General features: G+C 44.8%; 1 protein-coding gene across 3 annotated transcripts in view; it reads left to right on the forward strand.

Moving 5' to 3' along the window:
* Positions 1-25,397, forward strand: part of LOC135399258 (centrosome-associated protein CEP250-like) — a 33,226-nt gene extending 7,829 nt beyond the window's left edge. For all 3 annotated transcript variants that reach the window (XM_064631085.1, XM_064631087.1, XM_064631086.1), the window contains 23 exons: positions 67-309; positions 1,778-1,896; positions 1,991-2,154; positions 3,640-3,870; positions 4,719-5,040; positions 6,067-6,236; positions 6,664-6,843; positions 8,380-8,576; positions 8,643-8,818; positions 9,954-10,130; positions 11,922-12,145; positions 13,452-13,731; positions 17,366-17,652; positions 17,807-17,927; positions 18,112-18,278; positions 18,383-18,553; positions 20,268-20,408; positions 20,475-20,614; positions 20,681-20,792; positions 20,883-21,068; positions 21,616-21,711; positions 23,303-23,470; positions 24,191-25,397. In XM_064631085.1, coding sequence (XP_064487155.1) covers positions 67-309; positions 1,778-1,896; positions 1,991-2,154; positions 3,640-3,870; positions 4,719-5,040; positions 6,067-6,236; positions 6,664-6,843; positions 8,380-8,576; positions 8,643-8,818; positions 9,954-10,130; positions 11,922-12,145; positions 13,452-13,731; positions 17,366-17,652; positions 17,807-17,927; positions 18,112-18,278; positions 18,383-18,553; positions 20,268-20,408; positions 20,475-20,614; positions 20,681-20,792; positions 20,883-21,068; positions 21,616-21,711; positions 23,303-23,470; positions 24,191-24,469 — 4,351 coding nt within the window. In that variant the 3' untranslated portion in view covers positions 24,470-25,397. The remainder of the gene's footprint in view (positions 1-66; positions 310-1,777; positions 1,897-1,990; positions 2,155-3,639; positions 3,871-4,718; positions 5,041-6,066; positions 6,237-6,663; positions 6,844-8,379; positions 8,577-8,642; positions 8,819-9,953; positions 10,131-11,921; positions 12,146-13,451; positions 13,732-17,365; positions 17,653-17,806; positions 17,928-18,111; positions 18,279-18,382; positions 18,554-20,267; positions 20,409-20,474; positions 20,615-20,680; positions 20,793-20,882; positions 21,069-21,615; positions 21,712-23,302; positions 23,471-24,190) is intronic.
* The last annotated feature ends 2,444 nt before the right edge of the window (positions 25,398-27,841 follow it).

The following is a 27,841-nucleotide window of genomic DNA, read 5'->3' on the forward strand; positions in this document are numbered from 1 at the left end:
ACATTTTGTGTAATATGTTTGGTGTTTGCATGCTGCGATACTTGTGACTGCTCTTTTTCTATTTAGACACGTGAGCTTTGAGGAAGGCCAGTCTTCAGCAGCATATTTTCAGCAAATTACAGAATCTTTGGCAGCCAAACACAAAAATGTAACGGCAGAGCTTAATAGTCAAATAAGAGCACTCAATGAGGAAAATGAAACTCTACATAATAAGCTCAAGAAGGTACAAGAAGACAAACAGAAATGTCGCATGCTCCTAGAGGAAACGCAAGCTCATGAGAGGGCAGTGCACAACAAACTTAATGAAAGGTAGGTGAATCTGAACGGCCCATTGCTACCATTCCATTTGGCATTCTGGGACGTTAAACACAATGTTTCGTGTGGTGAGGTTTCGATGCGTGTTCAAGAACACTCAGGAAGGCAAACACGTAGTCACCTTGCAATGTAAAGCAACAAATTATCATTTCTAATCGTTTTGATCGCATTGAACTTTTGCTGACTGAATTTCCGGTGTTTATATTTTCTGAGGTATACTACGATACAGGGTGAAGATCAGTGACAAAGAGAAGTTATCCTGTTATTTCATTATGTTATAAGCCGATTCAACTTTGCACTGCTGTGATTCAGTCTGGCGTTCACTTTTGCTGCTTTTTGAGGGGGGCCTCAAAAATTATAAACACCGAAAACTGGAAACCCTACATTGAACCAGTGTTCCTGCAGAGGCTAAATTAGGAGTGTATAAACTGCAAGGTTCTATTCTTGGTTAAAGAACCCTCGGGTGGACAAAATTAATCCACAGGCATGACCACTGTGGCGTCACTCATCGTCGCACTTGTCTCGCGACGTACAGCCTCGAATTATTATTTATGTATTATTTTACTGCACTTCGTTGTTAAAGGGGTTGTGAGACCATATGCAATTTTTTTTGTTTTTGAGGAAGTAGCATTGTAATTATTAATCTGTCTACTAAACATGCACATCAAAATGATATGTTTCTGTGATCCTGCATCAATGAACCCAAAAGTTGCACACTGGTCGAGTTCCTCCGTCACTCTCAACTCTTCATCTCCTCAACATTGTTTGGAGTGACATTTTATAGCGGAGAAGGAAGCTCATACTTTGATGTAAGCAGTTGCAAAATTGGGAGCCAGCGATCATAGAATGGCCCTCGTTACGGTGACCTTCTCGGTACTTCTGGCAAGCATTCACCAGCGTGCAAGGATGAAACGTCACCTCTCATCTTTGTCTACTGTACAGTCAGGAGCGTGAATGAAATTTATTGTCTTCGTCGTCGGTCACCATGACCCATGTTACAGTCAGCAATCGTGACCCATGTTATATCTACCAGTGCCTCTCAACGCTGTCCGGTGCTACCGTCAACGTTGGCTTTAAAAAAAATCACGGTTTTAAAAGCCCAACAGTTAAAAGAAGCATTCAAATTAGGGGACTTTGCATGACGAATCCATGGACTACATGGACAGTCCATGGACAGCCCCTTTAAGTAGAGGAATTTCCCAATGGCACAATATTGCGCAATTTTCAGTACTTAAAGCCAGTATTTAACAACATGCAAAAAAGTACATTCACAGCAATCTACACCACTTAGAGTAAACAAAACCTAGAAGACATGACATTGTCATTATGAGACCACCAATCGTGTCTTGCTTTGCATGTGTGATGCAGATCTATGCCCTATTTGACATGTGAACCGCTCCTAATGTCCTCTACGATGTTGTTGCACCGTTAAACACTAAACCAAACCTATTGCCCTCTACAGCACAAAGATTCAGCAGTCACGAGTTGCTGAGTTGAGAGACGAAGTTAAAAAACGTGAACAGACAGCATCCCATCTGGAAATGAAACTGGACAGTGCACAGAAAGAAAATGCTGAAATTGGTAACTGCGTAAACAATAGTAATGAGAGTTAATGATGAACTTATTGGATTTTCATTTCATTTATTTTTTTGCTTTTCTTTGCTTTTCATTCTAGCATCAAAGATGGCACGGTTAGAAGCTCATGCATCCAAGCTCGAGGGAGATAATGAGACATTAAAGCGGGACCAACAGGCCCTTCAGACCGCACTCAAGAATGTGAATGCTGTTAATGAGGACCTGAGGACTCACAACGAAACACTGGCTGTAGCTATTAAAGAGGCAAGTAAATGCCTAGGCATTGGTTTACACTTGCACCGCTGGTAAACAGGACACTCATTCACCAAATGTGTGAATGGTAGTGTTGTCTCATTGCAGCCCTTTCGCGCTTGTGGTTCTGACAACATTATCAATGTGCTCCCCTTTCTCACTCCCCACCCCCATCCTCTTTTGTGCCATAGTGTGCCCATCCAACTGTAGCACTGTGTCCGCCAACTGTAAAAAGGACAAAAGTACACCAACTTGTGTGTTAAATGAGCCTCGGAATAGTTTTAACACAAACACTGTGTACTGAAATGTGCAACATTCCCATGGAATATTCTAATGGAAGAAAAGGCAAAAAAAGTACTCACAGAGTAAACGTTTCCAATACGTGTTATATGTTGATCATTTCAGAGGTGGGGAAATTACTCTTATTTTGTAGTGCACTACAGTTACTCGTTACTTTTTCAAGAGGTAATGCATTACGTTACTCAGTACTTTTGCATAGTAGGCCGTGCGTTACTTAACACCGTTACTTTTGCATTACTTTTCGAGAAAACTTTATACAATAAGCACCACTGGTTCAGCTGAAGCAGATGATGAAATGGCGATGTGATGTTGCGCAAACATCTTCCTGATGGTGGGGTAGCTACATAGGGATTCTATGCTTCGGATTTCCAACATTCAAACTCGTCAGAAGGGATGAGACGCCGCCTCTTCACTTTGAAGAAGGCATCATCTGAGGACTCCTTATGGAACACGTGATGCATGTGGGACTGCTGCGGCGCAAGTCTCTCATATTCTTGTCGATGACCTTTTATTGACTAGAGTAGAGAGTTTTTGACTGCTCCTTGTTCTCCGGGTGACCTTTTATCTTTTACACAGTGCATGTCCAAAACAGCCAACTCCTTGGTACTTTGTCACAGGCGTAGAGGTTTTCTGTTACCTTCGCTTCGCCCTCCTTCGACCCAAAAGTGCCAGAGAGAGAAAAAAATAAAGGAAAACTATACATGACACCTCAAGAGGTGTTAACCTACAGGTCAATAATCCTTCCACTACACGTTACTTGGTAAAAATGTAATGACATTACATGACTCATTACTTCTCTCCAAAATGTAATGCATTGCCATAACTCATTACTCAAATGTAATGCATTAGTCCCAACCTCGGGATCACTTGCACGATGCCGAAATACCGCGAGTGACGTACTGCACACATAGCAGACGACAGGGTTGTCTGTGACAAAACGTCCTTGGCTGAGCAGCAGAGTATTCCCCATGGTTAGAAGAGCACGAAAAACATGACTTTGAGTGTTTATGCTGATGCCTTGTGCATCTCTCTCTGGAGTATTCTTGGGAATGTTGCTCATATGAATACAGGGATATAAGGACTTGATCTTTTAAGTGCACATACCAGCTTTGCAGCCTCGAAAATATTGCACTTATGGAATGGTTTTTATCAGTGTAAGAGAGCCATTACATATCATGCGACTTTTTTGTCATCCAGCTGGAGAAATACAAATTTCAACTTTCGAGGCTCAAGTCGGAACAGGATTTGAAATGCTCTGCCCTGAGTGAGCAGAATGCATCTCTGGAACGCACCAGGAACGACCTTATAGCTGAAGGGCATCGCTTGCGTGGACTCTTGACTGATTTGGAAGCAACAAAATCTGATCTAGAAGGCAAGGTGACACACAAAATGAAGGAAAGCAATGACTTCCAGTCGAAGCTTTTGCTGGTTAGTAGGAAATCCGTTAATACTTTTGGCGACGTAAAACACGGTTACTGTGAAGCATGTGATCTGAGTGGCACCAAGTCCAACTGAGAGCAGCAGTATATTAAGACACTTGTGTCTCTGAGCTCGTTGTTAAGAACTTGTGTTCCTTGAAAATGGAAAATGGGGTGCAAAAATTCTGCTTGGGGGGGGGGAGTAAACTCAGGCCATATACCGTATTTACTCTCATATTGGACGCGCTCGCATATTGAATGCACACCCCAACTTTATCGCCAAAATGCTGGTACGTTTTTGTTCCTCGTGCTTTAAAAGCACCCTGACTTTAGTAGCACAGCTGGCTCGTGTCGCCCAGTCAACGAGATGGAGCGCCTGGTGCCAGAGCAATGAACAACGAAGGCGACAGACATCGCGGAGTGTTTCGTCCGTGCTTGATACAACGGAAGAACATTTGATGTGGGAGAATCACCACGTTCGATCCCGGGAAGATCACCAAGAGTTAATTGAACCTCACAGGACCCCTGAACTGGACCCATTTACCTAAAACGCGAGTGAAGTGTACCTTAAGTGTTTAGTTCCAATTTTCTCCCACATATTGAATGATGCAATGTTTTGGGGTAAAAAAATGTGTTTCTTATATGTGAGTAAATACAGTAGGGGTGGGAAAGTAGATTTCCTAATGGGGAAACTATGTGTAAACTGGTGTAAATATCTGGCATAATCGGGTATAACCCTAAACAGTCAGGCCCTCTGTGTACTGTTTCCGACTGGTGTATTTCGTTCATTGAATAAGTTGGTTCAGATATATGCACTCCTAGAATTGCTGCACAGCTAACATTTGAGATTCTGTTCAGGTCTCATCTCAAAAAGAAAACCTTTCCATCGAGTTGAAACGGTTAGAAGAGCGAGCAGCGATGCTGGAAAAAAATGGGTCAAGGTTGGCTGAGGAGAACCAGGCCTTGATGCATGCCTGTGGGGAGGCCAAAGAAGCCCTGGAAGCCAGCCTGGAAGAAAGAGAGGCTCTGTCACACAATCTGCAATTGTGCCAAGATGAAAGAGAGGCCCTGCAGGCTGAGAAATTCGCAGTATGCAAAGAATTGGCTAAGACCTCTGAAGAAAAGAAGTCCCTCGCACTTGAACTTGAAGACGTAAAGGCCGAGAAGAACAGACTTAATGGTATAGCTACTCGATTGTTGTCGCGAATATATACAGTCGACCCTCGATTTATGAGCACCCTCGGTTTCCTTAAAAATCATTCATAAATCGAGGGATTCATAAATCGAAAATTCCATTAAGTGAGTACTACCGAGCAGATGGAACAGTGAAAGAACTGATTTTCTGAGGCTGGAACAACATAGAAGGGACAAATACATACAAAGCCTCAATTTGCCTAAGAAATTAACGATGAAAGATGAAAGTCACTGATAAGGTTAGCCTTTAGCGAGTCCTACTGCTGACTAAACTTTTCGGTGACTTTCATCTTTCATCGATGGAACAGTATTTGAGAGTTGGGATTGCGTTTGTACTGCAACATATAATTCCCACAACAGCTGACATGGACGGGGACCAGGTCACTCATATGCTCTGAAATCCTTCTGACCCCATAGTTTCCCTGCCGACTGCGGCCACCTTATTCATAAATTGAGGTCAGGAACACTTGGTCCCCCTAACGCGTCCCGGGAAAGCCCGTTTGTTGTTCGTATTTCGAGGGTTTAAAGACCAAGGGTGCAATACCTGGAAAAAGTTCCGTCCGTTCCGGCGTCATTCATAAGGCCATGAAATAATCCCTTTTCTGTTGACCTCGGAACGATCCATTCATAAATTGCGGGTAAAAACGTTGGGCAACCCCTAGTTCGTTCCCAGAAATTCCATTCATTATTCAGATATCGAGGTTCACAAAACGAGGGAAAAAGCCATGTGAAAAGTTTGGTTCCTCTTGCTACTGTTCATAAAATGAGGGAATTCATAAATCGAAGGTTCATAAATTGAGGGTTGACTGTATAAGCCTAATAGGATCCTCTCTGCCTTTTCTCTATTAAGCGTGAGGCCGCTGGATCATTCCTTATTATATTTTAAAGAAGTAGAACATGTTTCCCAAGCAATTTACCAATGAAAAATTCAACAGCTGGGTTGTGATTTCCTTTATCATTGTGATGCCCAGTACTTTGTAATTCACTTTATGCATCTCTGTTCATGTTACAGAACGCATAAAGACCCTTACGCACGAGTGGGAGTCAAAAACACATAAACTAAAGGTTGTGCAAGAGTCACTGACAGGGCAGCTCAAAGAGATGGAGGATGAGTTCTCTGAAAAGCTAAGAGAGCAACAACATCTCCGAAAAGCAGAAGTTGATAGGCTCGAACAAGAAAAGGTGTGCACATTATTTATTACACTAATAAATTTTAAGGCCCTTGTGTTTTTGGGTTTTACATTGTTTGTTTGTTTTTGTTTTAAATCAGGGCCAGACATCGGGTTTTATTCCAGGATTTGTAAAATTTGGGCAATATTGGATGGGAAAGCAAATTCTTTAATTAGGCATTTTGAAAGACTTTTATCACATTTCAGATGAACACGTCATGCCAAGGGGTTGTGCTGAATCCATAGTGCTTAGTATTCTCCAGTGCTCATAGTGGTGGCTAAATTTATACGTACATTGGCTAGTCCTTTTTTGGATTTTCCCCTAATTGGGGGTGATGCAAATGAGAGGGTAGAATCATGTTTCAATGGGTTTTCGCCCTGAAACACTGAGCTCTAGATTCTCTTTGTACCTGTCCTGCTGCTTCATGAACATTTTGCAGATGTCGCTCAAACAACGCCTAGAGCAGAACCATTACGAGGCCTTGGAGCTGCAGAAAAAGAAGTATGCTGAACTTCAAACAAAGTATGGCATGGAAGTTGCATCCTACAATGTAGAAATACAGACTGTGCAACAAACGCTTGAAGCAAAGGTGCTCCAGTTTGAGGACATGCAAACACAGGTGAGAATTGTTGCATCATAATACTCAAATGGTATATTAGATCTCGTGAAATCTCAATCAACCAGATGAGCACTCAGCTGAAATGAATTACTACCTATAACAAATAAGTTGAATAAAAATCTCGTTTTACTGAGTTTCACCCTAGAACACGTGGCTTTACATGTGAGCTGTACATAATATAGTGGTATGTACTTCCTTAATGCTTCAACCTGGCATCTGTGGTGTTATGATGATGGTGATGCTGTGAAACTGAATTTTCCAGTTCAGTCTCTCTCTCAGAGTTTGAGGTGTAGGGGCTGCAATATTTTCATGACTTGCAGTGATTTTCTGCTGGTGTCCTCGGTGATCAGACACCAATTCTTCAGTGAGATTGTATACACATATTCTTTTCTCCACCATAAAATGTCGTTATACAGTCAAACTCCTTTACAACGAAACTCAAGGGACAGCAAAAAAAATTTGCAGTAAAGGTATTTTCGTTAAAAAGGATGTCCATTATTGGACCTATAGGCTCCAGCGGGACCGAAAAAAAAATTTGCTGTAGTGGTATTTTTGTTAAAAAGGTGTTCGCTATAAAGGAGTTTGACTGTACACAAACGAGGGTGAAGGGTCGAGAGAGAACGGAGGAGTGCGTGATATTCAGAGTGCAGTAGTTGCACGTGCACATAAATCAATAGAAGTTTTATACTTGAAGTTTCCATTTCCGGCACAGGATTGAATATTCGAATTCTCGACGTCACCAGTCTCTCTAACTCCGCGAGTTAGCACTGTTTTCACGAGCCTAAGATGTTTTAAACTTGAAGTAGTGAAACCCGCGTATAACGATATGGACGGTAATCGCGAATTCCATCGTTAAACGAGGGTTGACCTAAATAGCGCGTCCCCGAAAAGTCTCGCTCCAGCCCGCGTATAGCAGAATAAAAAGAAACAGATGCTTAAAAAAAACGCGAAGCTGTGTGACATCGCACTGGCTTGGGAAAACAGCGACCAGGACTCGTGTAGGAACCAGGGAACATATCAGGACAACTTCAGGCAACATTGCACGTCACCCGTCCGCAAGTCGGCTTCACCTAACGCCTGTGTGCTTTAGGAGAAGCTCGCTTTAGAACAACATTGTTCAACATCGTTAGATGAGTACAGTCAAACTCCTTTACAACGAAACTCAGGGGACAGCAAAAAAAAAAATTGCAGTAAAGGTATTTTCGTTAAGAAGGATGCCCAGTATTGGACCTGTAGGGCTCCAGCGGGACCGCAAAAAAATTTGCTGTAGTGGTATTTTCGTTAAAAAGGTGTTCGCTGTAAATGAGTTTGACTGTACTCGGAACCGCAGTCTCCATCGCTGTACGCGGGTCGTTTCCCCATAGAAATAATGTATATTTTGACGGTAAAATCATAAACCATGGTTTTACGAGGGATATCGTTATAGGAGGTAACGTTACCCACGGGTCTTACTGTATTTACAAGGTGATTTCTTGAAAAGTTTTAAAACTGTTTCACAGTGCCTTTAATTATATGCTGGTACAATATTTATTTTAGCTGGAGTCTGCTTGGGAGCAAGAAAGGGAGTCCCTAACAAAATGTTTGAACCAAGCAAAAGATGAAACCACGAGAGTAAAACAGCTTTTCGAAGAGTGTCGTCAGGAGTATGAAGCCACGAACGCCCAACTTGAGTCTGACCTGATGGCAACACGGAGCGACAATAATTCTCTCAAGGTTTCACTCGAGCAACTCAGGCACGTAGGATTTGTTGTTTGTCTTTCCGAGCGTTTAGCATTCTGGCTTACATTTCTGCTGTGCAGAGCTGAAAAGGTTCTGGACGCGACAGTGGCTGAATCTCAGTGTAACGTGCTGCGAAAAGAATTGGATAGAGCCACCAAGGAAAGGGCAAAGCTTGAGAGGCTGTTAAAAGAATCTGATACCGCTTGTCAAAGTATGCAAGAGGATTTGGCTGACCTTCGTACAAGGAGCACAAATTGTAAGTATGTTAAAGGAGCACAGAAAGCGCTTCAGTCACGACATATCGCAGAATTCGATTTTGAAAATTGTGACCGGGCGAAACGGTGGCAATGCCCGCAACTATCCGCCAGAGTCGCTTTGACGTCATCGCTGTGCAACCCGCTAACTGGTTTGCTTGTTTGGAGAAGTGTCGTCTGCTACACAGAGAGAGAACTGGGAGTGGAAACGAAAAAGAGAAAAAAAAAAGTGCGAAAAGCGCCGGCCCTGATTGGAGCGAGGTCTCTCTCTTGTAACCCTGATGACATCACAATCCTCCTCGTTTCGGCCTGCAGAGCGAGTCGAGCGGGAACACATGTGTCGATGTTCGGGGGTGCTTTATTCCAAGAAAAATACTGTGTACAGAGAATTTTTTTGTGTTAGTTGTCACGTCAAGTTATATCCGCTCGTAATTAGCCAGAAACAGAAAATCTTTTGGATGGCTTTCTGGGCTCCTTTAAAGGAGCTTTGATAACTTATACTTAAGGAGTGACTTTTTTGGGTGAAATGCCTTTCTCACATTTGGGGGTGGTGGGGGAGGAATCAGGCGATATTTTCATATCTGTAATTCGGGGAGAAATCTAATACGTTTTTGTGTGTGTGTGTTGACCTACCGGCACTAATCCTCGAAGGCATAGACAGTGCTGACACACATGGGTGTATTTCTGGGACCGTAAGTGACCCATTCTTACATGTATCACACATGGCGACCTTTGTTCGTCTTCAGTGGAAACATCACTTGATGATTTCATAGTGACCCGAATTCTTGGAGAAGTCTGGTTTAACCCGAATTGGTCGGAGGTCAGTTCGGGGGGGAATAACCAGGCGGAACCGGGCTTAACCCGAAAAAGTCACTCCCTACTTATACTTAGGGCTTTGTGTTTTAGGGTTAAACCCGCTAAAACCTGTTTTTGCCCCCCTTTTACCTTTTTTTCACCAAAAACCTGACCCCCCCCCTCCAAATTTCATTCGTTACATAGTTTCATAGTTACATGGCTTCACCTCTGTTGTCCCCCTCTCTTGCATAGAGACACACTGTCATAGCATGTGAATAATGTTTTGAACCAAATCCTTTTTCTGAAAGTGTTATAACTAGACTTTATATTTTTCTGGCACAGGGGAAAGCCGCGCGAGTGAATTGTTGTGCGAGACAGAAAAACTAAGGCAGGAACTCAGCCACAGCACCGACGACTGCGAGCAGCTGAAACAGCACACGGCAGACCTCCAGTTGCAATTGGATGAACTATCAAAGGAAAAGGAGAATACATTGGCAGATGCTGCAGAAAAATTTCGCAGTGAGTGCTTCTTGCGCACCTAGGAAGCATACTGTATATACTTGCATACAACTTAAGTCCTACAATTGGGACCGCCCACTCATCTGTGGAAGACTCCTGCGATTGGCTACCAGCCATTGCACGACTCCCCCGCTTCGCAATGTAGTGCCGGCTCTCTCTCTCCCCCCCCCCCCAGTCCCCACTTGGCCACGCCGCACTACATTTGCGCGTGCGGAGCGATTCTTGTGTGTGTGGGGGGGGGTTAAGTGTATGACTTATGTTGTCACTGACTATAGTGTGGCAAAAAAAAAAATGGATGAAAGAAATCGCGTACTTTGCGTAGCCACAGTTTCGTGCGCTGTTATCTGGCCTAGCGCATCTCTGCGATTGGTTTCTGTTTGCCATGTGGTTTTGGCCATGCCTTCCGTGTGTGCCCGCTTCACAATGTGAATGCTGTCATGCTTTTGTTTTATTGGTGCCTTGCGTTCAGAAACTTTAGATGACTGTACACCGACGATGGATGGTGTGTCACTCGAACAGCAAAACCGGCATGAAAAGAAACCGTGTACAAGCACGTTGTGAACCTACAACACAACATAACATAGGCGAAGTTGGCGAGCATAGTACACCTTTAATTGTACTTTTGGTTGAAGCATGGCAGTGCTGTTGTCGATATTGCAGGTGTGGTGAGTGGTATTTTACCTCCTAACCGTTGCCTGTTGCCCCGTAGTCATAGTATTTCTTTCGCGTGTCGGTACGTTCGATGTCGATAGTTTCACTAATGTTCCCACGTACACCCAACTTTTGCAACCTTTTGAAGGAGAAAAGGTGCACAAATTATATGAGTAAATGCATAGAGCCTGAGGTTTTAGGGTTTAACCCCATTTTTCCCCGAAGTTGCACCCCGAATTGAAGGTTGCCTCCTTAGGGTGAAACCAAATTTTTACCTGGCAAATTGCCCTCACTGTGAGACGTCTGTAGGAATGCACGCTAACTACCATAATTTCACGCGTATAAGCCGCACCGCAGATAAGCCGCAGGACGCGTTTTTTGGGACGTTTTGAAAATTTTCTGGCAGATAAGCCGCACCTGCAGATAAGCCGCAGGCAATACAAGACGACTGATTTGTGCGACAAAGGAGACCATAGAGAAGGCCATAAACCCTGTAGTCCATACTCCGGGATCGGCACAGTGTACAACAGAGGAGGTCAGTTCTGGAGTTCTACCAAGATCGGATTGTGCCCTTGTCGGGTGTTTTTCGTGGGCTGATGGGTCAGTGATCTTCCAAAAGACGTGAATCACTGTCACCACTTTCCTTAAAGCTGCTTGGGGGAATGCACCAGGAAAATCAATCTGCTCGAATGTGGACCCGTCCCTGTTACGCACTGTTCGTGCGTCGGCAGGGCAGTGCTGTTCCAGAGGCACTGTCGGCCCTTTCGTTAAAATCGGCGTATGGGGAAAATACCAGGAAAAATTAGTCATCAGATAAGCCGCACCGGTGGATAAGCCGCAGGGCGCCCGTAAGAAAAAAAAATCGCGCATAAGCCGCAGCTAATACGCGTGGAAATACGGTAGTTTGGCAGCAAATGCAGTCAAATCATCATTTGTACCGAACCAGCTCAGTTAGTTTGAGTAACTGAGCCTGATGTCTCCCCGAATTTAGAGTTTTTCCGTCTGAATTTGCATGAATTTAGAGCGCATGTTTATTCACCCAATTTTTACTCCCCGAATTTAGAAAAAAATATTTCCCCAAAACTTCAGGCTGTATAAATGCGGTAGTTGTGGTTTGAATTTCGAAATGGTGCCTTCCAGGTGAACAGCAGGCACGTGCCAATATGGCCGAGGAGTGTATGGGCTTGAGGCAAGCTCTCCAAGAGGCCTTGCGTCAAAAGCAGGCTCTGGAAAATCAGCGCGATGTTGCGGAGAGCAGCCTGAAAGAGTGCTCCGCAGAGGTAGAAACTATCACAGCACTCAACTCCCAGAGCGAAGCAAGAACGCAGTCTGCTCTTCAAGAAGCATCGCATTGGAAGCAGAAGGTATTGAAGGGATAGTCTGCAGCTTTCGAGTGATTCTTGTCTTGGAGTTAAATTCGACTAAGTTGCGTGTAAGTGCCACATCCAAAATTTTGTCATCAGAGCGTTATACAGTCAAACTCCTCTACAATGAAACTCAGGGGACAGCCAAAAAAATTTGCACGCAAAAGTTATTTTCGTTAAAAAGGATGTCCATTATTGGACCTATAGGGCTCCAGCGGGACCGCAAAGAAAATTTGCTGTAGTGGTATTTTCATTAAAAAGGTGTTCGCTATACAGGAGTTTGACTGTAGCTAAGGGCCCTGGTTTTCTGCTGCGGCAAACTCAAAATTCCGCGGCACCGACTTGTAAATACCGCGATTTGCCGCAGCAAGGAGTCAACGGCTGGTTGAAATGGGAAACACTTTATTCTCTCGGATAATGTGGGAACAAAAAATATTTTATGAACTCACAGGTTCAAAGCACTCGTTTGGCTCAGCATTACGTAATATCTTGCTCTCCGCTTTGACAGTGAATGCCGTCTGTCGCCTACAATCATTTTATACCTGCTGAAAGATCTTTCATCATCTACAGATAGATGCTAAATTCGGAGCAAGCACCCTCATTCCGTTCCAGGACCCAATTATATGTCAAAGGGTCACGAGTACCTTGGGGCAGTTGGGAGTGTGCGCAGCACATGCTTTTATCTGGCTCTCATTTGCGTGAGCGTGTGCTACTTCTCCTGAGATGCTGCAGATTGTAGCAACCATCCACATCACGCCAATCACGTCCTTCGACCCGATCGGATTTCCGCAAAATTCCGTGCAATGTAAGGGATTCCGTGAAATTTTGCAGAGTGGCGCAAAAGCCTGTGGCCTTAATCATAGTCTTAAAGAAAACAAAAACATAAAGACAAAATAAAGACATAAAGCTTAAAAAATAAATAAAAATGAAAAGATAACTAAATAAAAAGATAAATAAATAAAGATAAAGAAAAACAAACAGCACGTGTATACCCAGTTGTGGTTTTTCTGCTGACGTTCGCGTGATCTACAGAACTTTCGTGGACATAACAAAGGTGTGCGACTGAGATAAGGGTGATTAAGGACTGTCTCGAGATACTACAGCGCAATGCTGTCAGTTGGAGCTCAATGTGGACAGGGTGTTTGAATAAAGCACAGTTTAAAGTAAAGGGAGTTGCTCTAAATTAGATCACGATGCACTGGCGGCACATACTAGCCACATCACACTGCCATAGTACATGTATTTCTAAATCTTGCTTCGTAACTATTAGTAAGTGCAGCATTTTTTGCTCTGAATTAATGAATAGGTGGCAGCCCTTGTATCGGAATGCGAGCAGAAATGTCGAGAGCGCAGTGATCTGACTCTGAAGCTGCAGGAAGTGCAACATCAACTTCGACTCGCAAACGAGGCCCGTGAAGCTGATAGACAGCGCTGGACACGATCAATGCACAGCTTGGAAGAAAAACGAAAAGAACTCGAAAAACGAGTGCTCGATTCTGCTCAAGAACTGCACAGCGAGAGGTTGGAGTCGAGTGGACTGCAGGGAAGAATTGCGGCCTTGGAATCACGCCATCGAACGGTATCTGGTGAGCATAGTACCACCACTTCTGAGGAGTCCTAGCTCTCTAAAGCAACAAACTCTAAATACATACTGCAAACAGTTGAACCTCTACATAACAAAGTCATATATGACTGCACTTTAGTTTATTAAATAGATAAGTTCATTAAATTGAACATGCACTGCTCACAGGGATGTTCTTTAAATCTTGTGTCTGTAAACCACTCCTGTCCGGGAAACTCCTGAATTTCACTCTGTCTCTCCATTGTATCGATAAGCCCTCTAATCTCCCGGAAAATTTGAGCCTTAGGCTTTTTTTTTTTTCTTTCTCATTTTCCTTTAAAAGCTGCCCAAACGTATTCCTGAAAAATAGACTGCCTGCAAGAAGTTATTTGCGGAAGACTGGATTGGCGGTGTCGGTGATGGTGAGAAGACTCACTATCGTCCTTTCATCAGTCCAGTCTCGTACAGTAGTTTCATTTCCTCCGATGGTGCTCTCTAAGCAGAACATGTACATGTTCCGCATACGTGCTGAGTCCCTTCTCACGGGCCTTTTGGTTGAGCACAACCTGCTGCGGATTGTAAGCAACCACGTGTGACCGCTGTTCCAGAAGATGTTCCCAAAATGTGACAGAGTGAAGCAATACAGGTGCAGACAGACGAATACCACTGCCATCATCGGTGAAACGGCTGCGTCCGCGAAAAATAAATATTAAGAGCCAAAGATGCAACGCGTCTTCGCAATTGCGGTAGACGGAAGCAATGATAGTGTGTCACAGCTCAACCCAACAGTGACCACGTATGACGTAGGAGGCGGCAATTATATCTGGAGTACGCGAAATTAATGCATAACGCCTACCCCATGTCCACCCTCGCACACACAAACACACGTTGCATTGCGCGCAATCTCCCAAATTTTGAGTTTGTCAAGTTGGCAGGTATGGTTGTGTAACTATACTGTTTTCCTATTCTCTTCGTTATATGCCCGAGATATCTGTCCCACAATGTCATACGTTCTTCAAACGATGAGATACCGTGTAGTAGAGCACTGCACGGGCCCGGGCCCCCGGCCCGGCCCGGGCCCGACCCGGCCCGCGGGCCGGGCTGGGCTTGTTATTGGCTGTGTGCTCCGGGCCGGGCCGAGCCCGGGCCGACAAAATACGCCAGCACCGCGGGCCGGGCCGGGCCCGGGCCGTTAAAATACGCCACCACCGCGGGCCGGACCGGGCCCGGGCCGACAAATATGTTCCCGAGAGTCAGGCCCGGCCGGGCCACGCAGCTAATTCCACACATTGGAGATGCATTAGTTCATATCATCATGCGCTTGCGTCATTCCTGTGCAAAGACAAGCAAAGGGTACTGCATTATGCATATGATTCGACCCTCTAGAACATTCTCCAAGCCACTTTACATTGCTCCTCACTCCTCACATATTTCACAATCACTTTGGCAAAGCTTGGTGAGAGGGATAGAGACTGGGAGAAGCAGTTTGTCGACAGCATGCTCTATCTCCGCAAAATCTTGACAGTGTAACGATAACGCCCCGTGCGTTCTGGATTGAATTTGGTCTCGTGCGGTTACGGTGTTAAACCGCCATCACTTGTATGTTTGTCTTCTCTCCTTATAAATTTACTTATACATTTGTTTGATAATCGCCAGAAACGCGTACATCGCGGCTGGAAATACTAGGCCGGGATCTACTCGCCGGGTCACCGGGCCGGGCCGGGCTCTATTTGCTTAGACGCCGGGCCGGGCCGGGCTCTAGTCACTGGGTCACCGGGCCGGGCCGGGCCGCATAAAAATATGAAGGTCCGGGCCCGGATCGGGCCGGGCCATTTTTCGATGCGCCCGGGCCGGGTCGGGCCCGGAAAAGTCGGCCCGTGCAGTGCTCTACCGTGTAGCACTCTACTACAATCGTCACCACAGAGCTCACATCAACTTAATTCTTCTCTTCGAAATTTTAGAAATAATACTGGGCGTGCTATGCTTATGCAGTTCTGCCTAGAGCACTGCACGGGCTTGACCACGCCCGCCATGGTTGGGCATGTACGTGATCATATTTCACGAGACTGGACAGCTGAAGTTTCTTGTCACTTTTTTTTTTCATTCGGTATGGGATATCAAGGTATTCTCATCTGAGAACTATCACTTTTTATATGTGATCATGCTTATTTCGTGTAATGGGTTTGGATTTCACACGTGCACTCACACACGTTTGGGGACGATTGGTGCGGCGACGCGCTGAAACTCCGCCACGAGGGTCAGTTAGGTTATGTGTTCTAACATATTTCCTTCATGTGAGAGTCAGGCACGAGGGTTAGTTAGGTTAGGTGTTCTGACATATTTCCTTCGAGTGAGAGTTCGAGAAAGGGGAACTAACACCGGTACTTGCACAATAGAGCGGAGATGAGTCCCTCCTGAACCGCAAGGTACATACATATTGCCCACACGCCGCTGCGCGCTGCCTTCCCAAGCAGGCAAGCACCGAGCTCAGAGCGGCTTGCCTGGCAGAGAAACACAGCCGCTCTCCGTTCGAGTGTATCTCCTCACTCTCTCCACCAATTAGCTGCGTCCTTTTCCTCGCTGCCTCTTTAGTAAATATAAATACGCCTCAGGGCCTCGAGAACACGTAGAGCAGAGGCGGGCTGGGACCGGGCCTGAGCCTGGGAACAGTCGGGTACGGGCTGTAAACCCATAAAAGACGTCATGCCGGGTGCGGGCCTGAAAATTAGGCCCATGCAGTGCTCTAGTTCTGCCCCATCTTGACTTGTACAACTATCCATTTCACTGTTAAGTATGATATGTAGTGTATGACATGTATCAGTGTTCGATACCCAGTGGGTACTACGAATACCATTTACTAATTCTTCTCGTTGTGTTGCTTACTTGATTGCTTACTCTTGGGCATTGTGTGCCCTTTTTTTTCAAAGTTTTTGCTTCTTTTTTTTTCTTTTCTTTTTTTTTTTTTTTTTTTTGATTGGGTGTTAGCGCCGCGAAGCAACTGTGGCTATGAGCGACGTACAGATGTGGACAGACGGAGAGAGGACAGCAGGAAGGAGTGGGGGACAGGGGGATTAGTATGCGTCCTGGGCCGACTTCAGGGGGAACTGTGCCGACATTCGTCTGGAAAGTCTTCGGAAAACCCAGGGAAAACCTCAGACAGCACAGCCGGCGGTAGGATTCGAAACCACCACCTCCCAGTCTTCAGCACGACCTTGGCTACCACCAACGAGCGGACGCCTTAGCCCACTCGGCCATGCTGCTGGTGTTTTTGCTTCTGTTGTTGCATGGTTTATGGAGGTGCTCTCTCCCTAGAAGGGGGACATTTCCCTTATGGGGGTGCACCACAGGAACAAATAAACAATAAAATATCAAAAATAACGTCTGTGAAATTAAAAAAAAATCAGGGCATATAGCTTTTTTTCTTTTTTTTTCTGTTTTTATTTAAAGACTAAATCTACTTCGTTGAAGTTGCCATTATTTTTCTCCAGTCCTGAATTGGTCATGCTTGTCTGCGTGATACACGTATAGATTATTCTGAAAAATTTGCAAGCAGCTTTAAAGAAACCAGCGTTGAGATTTGTATTAACCTTCTCATGCCTTGAAAAAGATTCGTTCTCTATGTATGCAAGGCCCTAATGAGGTAATTAATTACGTTTTAGAAGCAAAGAAAACAACTGAAGATACGCTTCAGAGCCTGTATACTTCGCTGCGCTGTATCCTTGGCGTCTGGAGTGGGAACGACGCTTCATGCACTATGTCCTCTCTAGCTTCGCCTCAAAATGTGTCCAGAAGGGACGGTCCTATTAGCTCCTCCCCGCTGATGGCCGACGATCAAAAGGAAACCGTCTCTAAGAGCCCGTCACCAGGGGACACTTTCTGGGGGCGGTCCATCGTCAGCTCTGTAGACTCACTGGTGCAGCACGTGCACACATTAGAGATGGAGAGGGTTAGTAACTTTGCTTGTCTTGTATGCCTCAGGCCTGCCCTCGCAGTCCCTCGTTTAACTTTGTGTGTTTGTTATATCAAATGAAATATGTTGATTGATTGATTTTATCGATTGATTGATTGATTTGCTATACTTATTACTCTGTGCTTCGTAGGATGAGGCACACACAACGGTTTCACGCTACGAGAGAGAGGTCTCTGGCCTTCGTGACGATGTTTCTGCATTTGAGGACAAATTAAAGCAAGCAGAGGAAAGAATTCAAAATCTCGACTCAGGTACGGTTGTCACTGAAGGCACGCAGGACGACATTTATTCGAGCGCAAAGCAAAATAAGCTCAATCTTCATTTACCCGACTCAGGGTAATGTCGGAAGACTAGCACGGTTGTTGATGTTCCAGTTTTTTGCTACATTGCCGTCTGATTATTGAGATCTTGATGGTAGTGTCCAATATCTTTCAGAAAAATCGAATCTTTACCAAAAGTCTCTGTCACAGCGTCAGAAAATTTCCGAGCTGACCGAGGAGGTAGAAGCTGCAAGACGAGAAACAGCTTACATATCGGACAAATTATCTGAAACAAATCTGCTCCTCTCCCTGAAGCGGCAGGAGTTTGAAAAACTTCAAGAGGTAGGTCAACGTGAGGGACTTGCTTCAAGAAATTGCATTGCATTGTTCTTGTAGTGAGTGTTTTGGTGTATCCAATATACGTTGGTGGCCTTTCTCTTGCTTAGACAAGTGCCTTGCAAGAGGCAAAGCATTCGGCATCAGTGTTGCAGCAGGACAGTGCGTCGACGCTTACGCCGGAAGCGAGGCTGACTCGTCTGGAAATTGACAAGCAGACTTTAAAAGCTAAACTAGAGCAAGAAAGGAACCAAATGAAAGAAAAGAACTACAAGTGTCAGGTACTGCCGTATAGTGCTCTCGCTAAATACCACAATATGCTGCGTGCTTAGACCCTTGCATTTTGAAGTTTTATGCAATATTCATTTTTTCATTACTTTTTTTTTTTTTTTTTTTTCAAGTTTGGTCGTTAAAAGTTGAGTTATATGTTAAGGGGGTACGCGGGGATCAACTCTCGAAAAATGACAAAAAACGGATCTTCTGGAAATAACATTTTTGGTGACAAAAAATTTGTCTTCTATATGATCCCAAAGTATTTTTGCTCAAATCCGCCTCAAAGTGCCCCAAAGCTCTTTTTTCTGGGGCATGGTAGCGGGCAATATCGCGAAAATGACGAAAAAGCGTAGTTTTTCAAACAGCCGTGTCTTGGGAACGACATCACCGAGCGTCGTCATCTTTGCACCAATCGACAGTACTTTTAGATCCATGACTTGAAAACCCGATGAAAGAACAGAGGAAACACAAACACGGTGAGACCGTGTTTGTGACCTCATATTTAATGAAACCAGTAATATCAACCTGGAATCGGTCCCGGAATTAAATGATCAGACCTTGTATGGACCGCACATTATGCTTGCTATTGTCTGGTGGGGCAGTGGTTTGTTGGCTTCTGTTCTGCTGTAAATTAGGCGGTGTAAAACTGTGAACGGTGTTGTTTTTTTTTTTTTTTTTTTTGCGCAACTAAATATAAATACAGTAGAATCTCGATTATACGAATCTCACGGGGTAGCAGAAAAAATTCATGTCGTCCGAAATTCGTATCAAACGAATTAAAAATAAAATTGAGGCAAGAAAATACAGTGGCTGTTCATTTTTCGTTACTGTAAGCGAAAGAGGTCGGTCGTAACGCTTTTGTGTGTCCTTTTTTGGCCAATGCTGCCCAAATTCGCGAGACGATTTAAAAAACTCGGCACGTGCTTTCCACCCGCGAGTCGCGCGACAGTGTTCTAAAGCGAGCTTCTCCTAAAGCACGCAGGCGTTAGGTGAAGCCGACTTGCGGAATGGTGACGCGTAATGTTGCCAGAAGTGGTCGTGATATGTTCCCTTCACGTGTTCTCGTCGCTGTTTTCCGCCACTGCGATGTCACAGAGCTTCGCGGTTTATTGTTTTGAAGGTGGTAAAAAGGTCAAAACAGAGATAAACTGATAAGGTCATTGACAGAATGGCGTAAATGCAGGCTAGCTGGTGGATAAATTCCATGATAAGGTTCCGGACCGTGTAATCCCTTTGATCTTATCTCCGATATGATTTGGCGGTGATTTGCGCAAATGAATATAGGCACAGTAGAATCTCGATTATTCAGGGAAAGGGAAAGTCATTGCTTGCCCTGCGTAACATGATGTAAGGGAGTTCGTGGTGAGGATCGCCCTCCCTTTTCGAAAGAAGGAGATGCATGACTCGCGCGCTCTCGCGTCACGAGGGTCTCTGTCGCATCCTCGGCTCGTTCGTATCATCCGTAAATGCAAGATAACGCGTTCGTATCATCCGAACTCTAATACATGGGAAGAATAAGCATTCCGGCCGGGACCGGAAAGAATTCGTATCATCCCGAAATTCGTATCATCCGTGATCGTATCATCGAGATTCTACTGTAGTGTACATATGAACTAATACATTGCACAATGTTCCGTATTGAGTAGACGTGAATCGTGGACGTTTCTGTCGGGAAAGCACATCTACTCTAGTCTCGTAACACGGTGTATGTTGTTGCTGCAGGCTCTTAAATGTAGGCTAGATGAAGCGACCGCTGAATGCAGTACACTTTCGAATGAGAACAAGGAGCTTGAGAAAAAAATTCAGCTGGTAATTACAAGTAAAACGACACTTGAAAAACAAATAAGGGAACAAATAACACAGGTATGGCTTTTCATCCTCTTGTCATGTGCAGTGTGTCTTAAACGTTGATATAACAATTCTTTGCAGACAATGGCTTTCAGTGAAAAACTTATCAAAGAAACTGCAAAGAGCACAGAATTAGAAAACGAAAAGAATTCATTAGAACGGAAACTTAAAGTAGCAGACGACGACATCGCTGCACTGACCTCTGAGAACAGGCGCAACAGGTGAGTGTTGCACTACAGTACAAGTTAATTCAAATTGATTTGAATGAGCTTTGTTTTGGCCTTCAGCGCGCAGATACGGGAACTCAAGCGTAAATTATCCACCCTAGAGTCGAGCTTACTCAACGCGTCTGTCCGAATAGCGGGGACAGGGAGGGAGAACGTCAAGCATCACGAACCTGTAAGCATTTCAGACTGGAAGCCTTGGAGCATTTTGACGTTTTACTGTTACGATATTTTGACATTAGCTATGTGTTACACTATTTGACAGCCAAATGAAGTGATTGAGGGTCTCAACCAAGTGATTGAATCATTGAAGAGGGAAAACAAACGACTCGAAAAAGAGGTTTGCACCCTTCAGCAGCAACTTTCAGACACAATCAATGGGTTCATTACTCCATCAAGCTCAAGGGAACATTTGGTTGACCTCCCTACCCCTCAGAGGTCTACGGAAAAGGTTACCTTCTTTCTTTACTCTGCGAACTTTACTAATGAAAGATGCCGTTATGACGGCCATGTCTGCTGGCTTTTGCTTTTGTGTCATTTTTGGGCTTTCTGGCCAGTATTTGGTGGCCGGCTGGAATATTTTTGGGAGGGTGTTGGGGAGGGGACAATCCCTGGCTCTAACCATGACTTCTGGGGAAAATCACAGCCATCCGCTGCTATGGGGTGGAAGAGTATTGAAATTGAGCCATTGCATCATTCATTTTGTTGAAGTTTGTTTCAAGGAGCCTTGAAACTCTTTGAAGATCTGTCTCCGAACCTTTCTGACCCTGGTGTTACAGGGCGGTAACGATAAAAATTGTCTGTAGAGAACGTTCTCTTTGGTGCGTTATATCAGTGGGCAACGGAATGCCAACCTAGGATTCCTTGGATACAGGAAGTGGAGCTCTTGCGATCTTCAGTGTGGAGAGCTTCTAATGCATTTATCGTATCAGTGAAAACTGTTTTAGAATTTGTGAGTCATAGTTTCTCATCAATACAACCATATGTGTGTTGAATAGGAGGACAGAGAGAGTGCAAGAAGCAAATTCTCTTGTGAGTTGTCTGTGCTACGTGAGCAAAATCAACGGCTGGAGACAAAGGTCAGAGATCTTCAGGTATGCCATTCTGGTGCTCGCAGTAACTTGCCAAACAGGTACCCACAATCACCCATCCTGTGTTGTATTCACTCATGTCACTGCTGCCACTTGTCACTATGATTTACTGGCAGATCATGATGCACTGAGTGAAGCTGTTGAAACAATATGTTGTCAGTAAGATTGACTAATATGAAAACTTTCACTGGTCTTCACTGACGATATGAAAAGCCAGTTTCCACAGGGAACATTTTCTTGCAATCCCCCCCCCCCCCTTTTCAACGTTTGTGATTCTGGATAAACTACTGGTGACTGTGGTGATACTTTACTGTGTTGTGTTTTTAACGTGCCACCACAGACTGAAAAAATGATTATCATTTTATTTTGTAATGTATATTGGCCGTGCTCGAGGGCCCTGTACGCGAAATGCTTATAAATGCCATCGGCAAACATTACGAGATTCCACAAATTTTTGAAAGAAGCCGCAAAGCTCCATACATTCGTGTCCTCCAAGAGCACGTGACATCGAGTGTTGGTGTGCCTCTGAAAACAACAGTGCTCGAAATCTGCCAGTAGCTGTGGTGTGGAGACTGAATCGACCTTCGGGGAGCAATGTTGCCAGATGCATTGGAAACTGGAGACCCTATGATGTCGTATTTGTTAAAACAAGAAATTAATTTCGATACTTCCGCTCCATATGGAAGAACAATATTTTGGGAGAATACAGTGGGGGAGACACATGAATTGACACAATGGCATAAATATGTTAAGGTTCTGCGGGCAGATGATTTGCTGATGCAGATGCCAGATGTTGACTGTGTATTCACACAAGCGACATCCCCGTGGAATATTATAGTGGAAGAAAAGGCAAAAAACTGCTCACTGGGCGGAAGTTCCACCACGTCTCACATTGATCATTCGCACGGCGCATGAATATCGGGGTGCCGTACTGCGCACGTAGCAGATGACGCCCCCTGTCGTCTGCTAATGAATACGTACGTTGTTCTCCATATTCCTCGTAGTTCGAAGCGCACAAGAAGACATGACGTTGAGCACTGGTGCTGACGTGACAGCAGAAAGCTAGGATGGTTTTCCCATCTTCCGCTGGAGCATTCTTGGAAATGTCGCTCGTGTGAGTACACGGTGGGAGTATGGTGGAATTCCTTCTCTGGAAAATGTCGAAAACGTCATTCTCTACACTAAGGTTTCACACCAATTAGAGCATGGCAGTGAGAGAAGGGATGCCACGGCCGTGCGAAGTAGACAAACTCACGGAAACAAAGCCTTCCCCCTCTGTGTGCTTCCCTCTCACTCCTCATGTTAGGGAGGGACATCACACTGATGTCGTTGCCGCCAGAGCCTCCGCTCCTGCGGGAGCAGCGCTGACCCGTGAAATTTGTTTAATGGCTAAGCACTCTTCAGACGAAAACAAAAATACCAAGTAGATTGTCGGTCAGTGCCGAACATAGTGTGATATCTGCTTCAGAGAGGGGTTTCGGGATGCGACCGTCCTTTTAAGCATGGTGGGGTCGCCTTCTAGGCCGCTTACATGTATCCGAAAACTTTTAACCGCGTGAACTCATTCGTACTTCACATCACACTTTTATCACAGGACGAACTGTCTCACGTTTCTTACGAACGTTCGCACATGCTGAGCAAGGAGCATCGGAAGCTAAGTGATGAGATTAGGACCCTCAGAGCAGCACTTGACCAGAAAACCGAGCTGTCGGTAGCACATGAGTGCAACCACCATCTTGAAGTGAACGCACTGGAAGGGCAGGTACGCTGCTTCCTCACTCTTGTCAGCGACGTGTGCATGTTCGAGACAATTCTGCTGCTCTTCCTCTTGCTCCTCCTCCTCCTCACAATGTCGAATGCCTCGGAAATGAGTGTCGCCTCCGTCTGTGCCTTGTGGAATGCACCTGCAGCAATGGGGTTAGACATACTTGGTTTCAAGTATAATTCATTGTTGCGGTATGTTAGCTCTCCTAGTAGAAATAACATGCAGCGGTTCTCCATTTTTTTTTTCTATTTATTTTGGAAGGAAAGGTAAGCCAGAAAGAGGACGGCTTGCTATTCCTTAGTAGTCTCGCGCACGCTCGTGTTGTAAAGCAGTTCAAATGCTTACTAGCAACCAAGCGTGAAAATAAAGTTTCCGATTGATCACAGTTTTGGAAGTGTCAATTTTTGCTCAATTTTTGCGTGCCCTTAAATTTGGTGCAAGGTTGTTAAAATTGGTACGTGAGGTTGTAAACTTACTGAAGGCAAGATGCAGTGTAAAACCCTTATTGCTCGTGCACTCCTGATTTTCGTGGAAATTAGGAGTCCACGAACAATAAGGGTTTTACACTGCCATATATCATTTACAATCTTGTACCAGCAAAATGTATTACAAGGGAAGTAATGGTTCTGAGTCTGAGACTCTATGTCAGCAGATTCTGCATGCGTTTTAACGTTAGAAGTGCCTTATTACTGAATTATACCTCTAACCTTTATCCAGGTAAGCAGTCTTAAGTCCCAGCTTGCCCATGAGCGGAGCTTCAACGAGCAAGCCGTAGCTGCACTACGCAGGTCGGACACCCCATGGTCAGATCTGGGCAGCTTGCGAGATTTGCTGGATCGATCACTTCATACTGTGTCTGAGACGCCCGAGCGTCTCGCGTCTGAGGCACAACGGCTAGGTTCAGCAGTTGAAGACCAGCTTGCAAGGCATCGGGGGCACGTGCCCCTCACACCCTCTAAACTTGGCCAATCAAAGCTACATACGCCGAGGTCGTGACATCTGCTCGGGAATGGTGAACAAGGCGCAATTTGTGTGTGCACCTCGTGCAAATCTCACGTACATTCTGTGTGGTCAAACGTGATGGATATATTTTGTGCGTTTCTAAAGTGCAGTATAGTGGAGGAGAAATATGTCAGTAATGGACAGCTCTATAATATGGTGTTCAGAAACTACGCTGCATGTACCATATGGGGACGTGTCGTAGTGGTGTCTTTATTGTTTGTTAATAGTTGAATTCGCTCAGGATTTGTTGTTATAATCACGTTTATGTGATGTTCTGCCTTTGCCCAATTTTAGTTATTATAGTTATGAATTATTGATAATATAAGTTCGAATAGTAGTGATTGTAAAGTTGAGTATCGCATTGTTCGAGTGAATGGGAAGGACATTGTTGTGCAAGCCAGTGTCCAGGCAGTTGCTGATTTGTTCATTCAAATCAGCATTTCTGCGAAGTGGGAAACTGAAATGAATAGTTGTGAAGCTCAGCTGACATCATGGGTGAGTGATTTATACAAGCTTGGGCTTCTGTAACTGATATATTTCAAGATTCCACGTTAATGTCGGGAAAATATGTCAAAGGAATATGGAGCTGTTCCGAGCTAGTGCCGGCAGTCCAGTTTTGGTCATGGTCTTCAGGTCTTGTCAGATGAGAATCCCATATAGTGTAATAGCAACAAAGTTCAAAATTTTTTTCTTGGTATCTGCTTTTGTTACAACCAGTATGGTCTTTATTCAAGTTGTCGCTATGGTCTACTCAAAAAGTGTACAGGGAACACAGGCTATTATGTCATTACGGTATGGATAAACAAATGCAATAGAAGCGTGTCAAGTGTGCAGAGTGCAGAGCGAGTTTTGGTGTTCGAGAAGTGAACAAGTGAGTGCTACATAGAATGTTTAGGTAATAAAGATCATTTTGTACACTGAATGTGCATTGACATGTTCACGTATCGTTATCTAGCTGTACTGAAAGGAGATCAGTTATCATCCGTGCTCGCAACCCCCGGGAACCCCCGGCACCTGGCACTGCGCAGTCTCTTTTGAGGGGAGTCTCCCTTCTGGTATTGGTTTGGCTACGCTCTTTAGCGCAGCACCAGGTGGGTGGTGATGGCGTACGTGCTATTTCCGAGCGATCTGCATGCCTGGTGGCGGCATGTTGCTCAGAGGTAGTGCTTCCTGGGCCGAGTTTAAAGGCAACTGTGCCGACAAATGTCTTAAAGGGTCTCAGGGAAAACACCCATACTGCAACAATATATATCCGGAAAAGCGCTCCGACATTAGTGCTCTCACTGCCGCGCGCATGACTCTTCTGTTCCGCGCGCGTCCCGCTCGTTTTGCCCCGTACGAGCCCACATAAATTGGTAGGTATTTCTCTCCCCCCCCCCCCTCCCCCAACTGAGCACTCCGCGCATGACCCATTTCAGCCAAATTTGCACTCTTCCAGAGCAAACCTTCGACCCAGCTGTCCTAATGAAATTCGTCACGTGACAGTTTCAGTTTCGATTTCGCGCAGCCTGGCCACGTGCACCACTCTTCCGGTTTCGTACAAGATCGCTTTTACAAACAGAAGGAGAAAATCTAACAGCATGTATTCCCGGGCAGACGTGATTGGGACGACGGTATCCGCTTACAACAAGTCATTTCTTTTGCGGTGCCCGCATAACATGCAGCAGATACCGTAGCAGACGGCGGGCTAGACAAAACGCGCACTAAAGCAGACGACCTGCGAAACACCCCGTGCGCCGGTTCGTCGCAGGTATTTTCAAAATTTTGTTGTTATTTGCGGTACTCATTTCGTGCATTAGTGTAGTATCATTGTTAGACTGACCGAGCAGTTACATCGTACGTCCAATATTAGTTCATCTCTATTGCTTTTTGCATCCAACAAGACCAGGCTGGGTGTTAAGTTAGGGTTAGGAATACAACCTGCCCTTGCAACTCCTTGAGTAAGTTTTGGCTCGCATGAGGAATTCCTCATTTGTCTGCACACTCTAGATCGCGGTACGCCACTGCTAGGGACTTGGAAGCCCGGCGCTAACCAACACAATGTTGTTAGGTCAAAGCACCTGCGCTGTGTCCGTTGAATGTAATTCTCATAATTCGCGAGTCGGCAGTGTTCAAATTGAGGGTCCTGTCGACTATCCTGTGAGAAGGAATTAACATGTCACAGGTGACGAACTCGGGCGTATAATGTGGATATCTTTTATTTGTAACTTGTGACACAATCTGCTGAATTATGCACTTTTGTGTCATTGAGCTAAAGTAAACAGAACGTACAACAATGCAGACGACACTTTCCGCCCTTCAAGCGGTCGCGGATCGTGACAGGTGGGTTTCACAACTATTTTATCACTGTTTAAATTATTTATTTGTGGCACTTTTGTGTAACCGTCGATTAAATGATGGACCACATGCGTAACACTGTCTATATTTGTTTGTCTATAGATTTTGGCACGTACGTATAACGTTATAGGGCATAGGAAAAGGATAACGAACGTATTTTCGTTACCGTTTCCATTTTCGTTACTGCTATATTTTCCTTTCCGTTATCCGTTTCTGATACCAGCTTTTAATTTCGTTTCCCGTTACGTTTCCGTTACTGTTTCCGGTAATGGAACGGCTCTGTGAGCACCCTGTTTTGCCCAAGTGCTGCTTCGGTGTCACGCGTACACACTACACAAGTAATTTTACGTCGTTGGGTTGCGCACTTCTTGCAAGATTTTTAAAGAAGTGTAGGAACATGTCTTCAGTCACTCTGAGTCCAGCAACCCAAGATGGGCGTAACCTTCATCCAATGTCGCATTCATCGGCGGACGCTCTCATAGTATACTATGAGAGCGTCCGCTATGAATGCCACGGTGAAATGAAGAAAGTACAAAAAATCGTATGCGGTCAGTGTCATCCTCGTGCTATGGTGGAGTAGAGTGCGTGGAGTCTATGTTGTGTAAGTCTCATGTCTTGATGTCAGGTAGGTGATGTCACAAGTATAGGTATAAGCGAGTGATGCACCCTCGATATCCAATATTGCGCTTTGTTTCCACGCTGTCGTGTACTATTTAGAGCATTACAGGGAATGGAGTCATCAAAATACAAAAATAAAATGAAAAGTCACTTAAATGTCATCGCACAACGGTATTACCCGAATTCAATACCGGAAGACAATTTTCGTTTCCGTTTCTGTGTTCGGCATTGGAGGAAAGTGGTCTGCGTTTCCGTTATCGTTACGATCTCCAATTTCCGTAATATACCGTTTCTGTTTCCGTTACCATTACCGTTACCCTGCCCTGGAAATAAATATTGACTTCCAAACGCGGAGCGCCATGTAAAGCTTTGAAGCCTGACAAACAAAACAGGATTGGCTCGGCATATTTA

Source organism: Ornithodoros turicata, chromosome 6 (assembly GCF_037126465.1).
Source record: "Ornithodoros turicata isolate Travis chromosome 6, ASM3712646v1, whole genome shotgun sequence".
NCBI classification, from domain to species: domain Eukaryota; kingdom Metazoa; phylum Arthropoda; class Arachnida; order Ixodida; family Argasidae; genus Ornithodoros; species Ornithodoros turicata.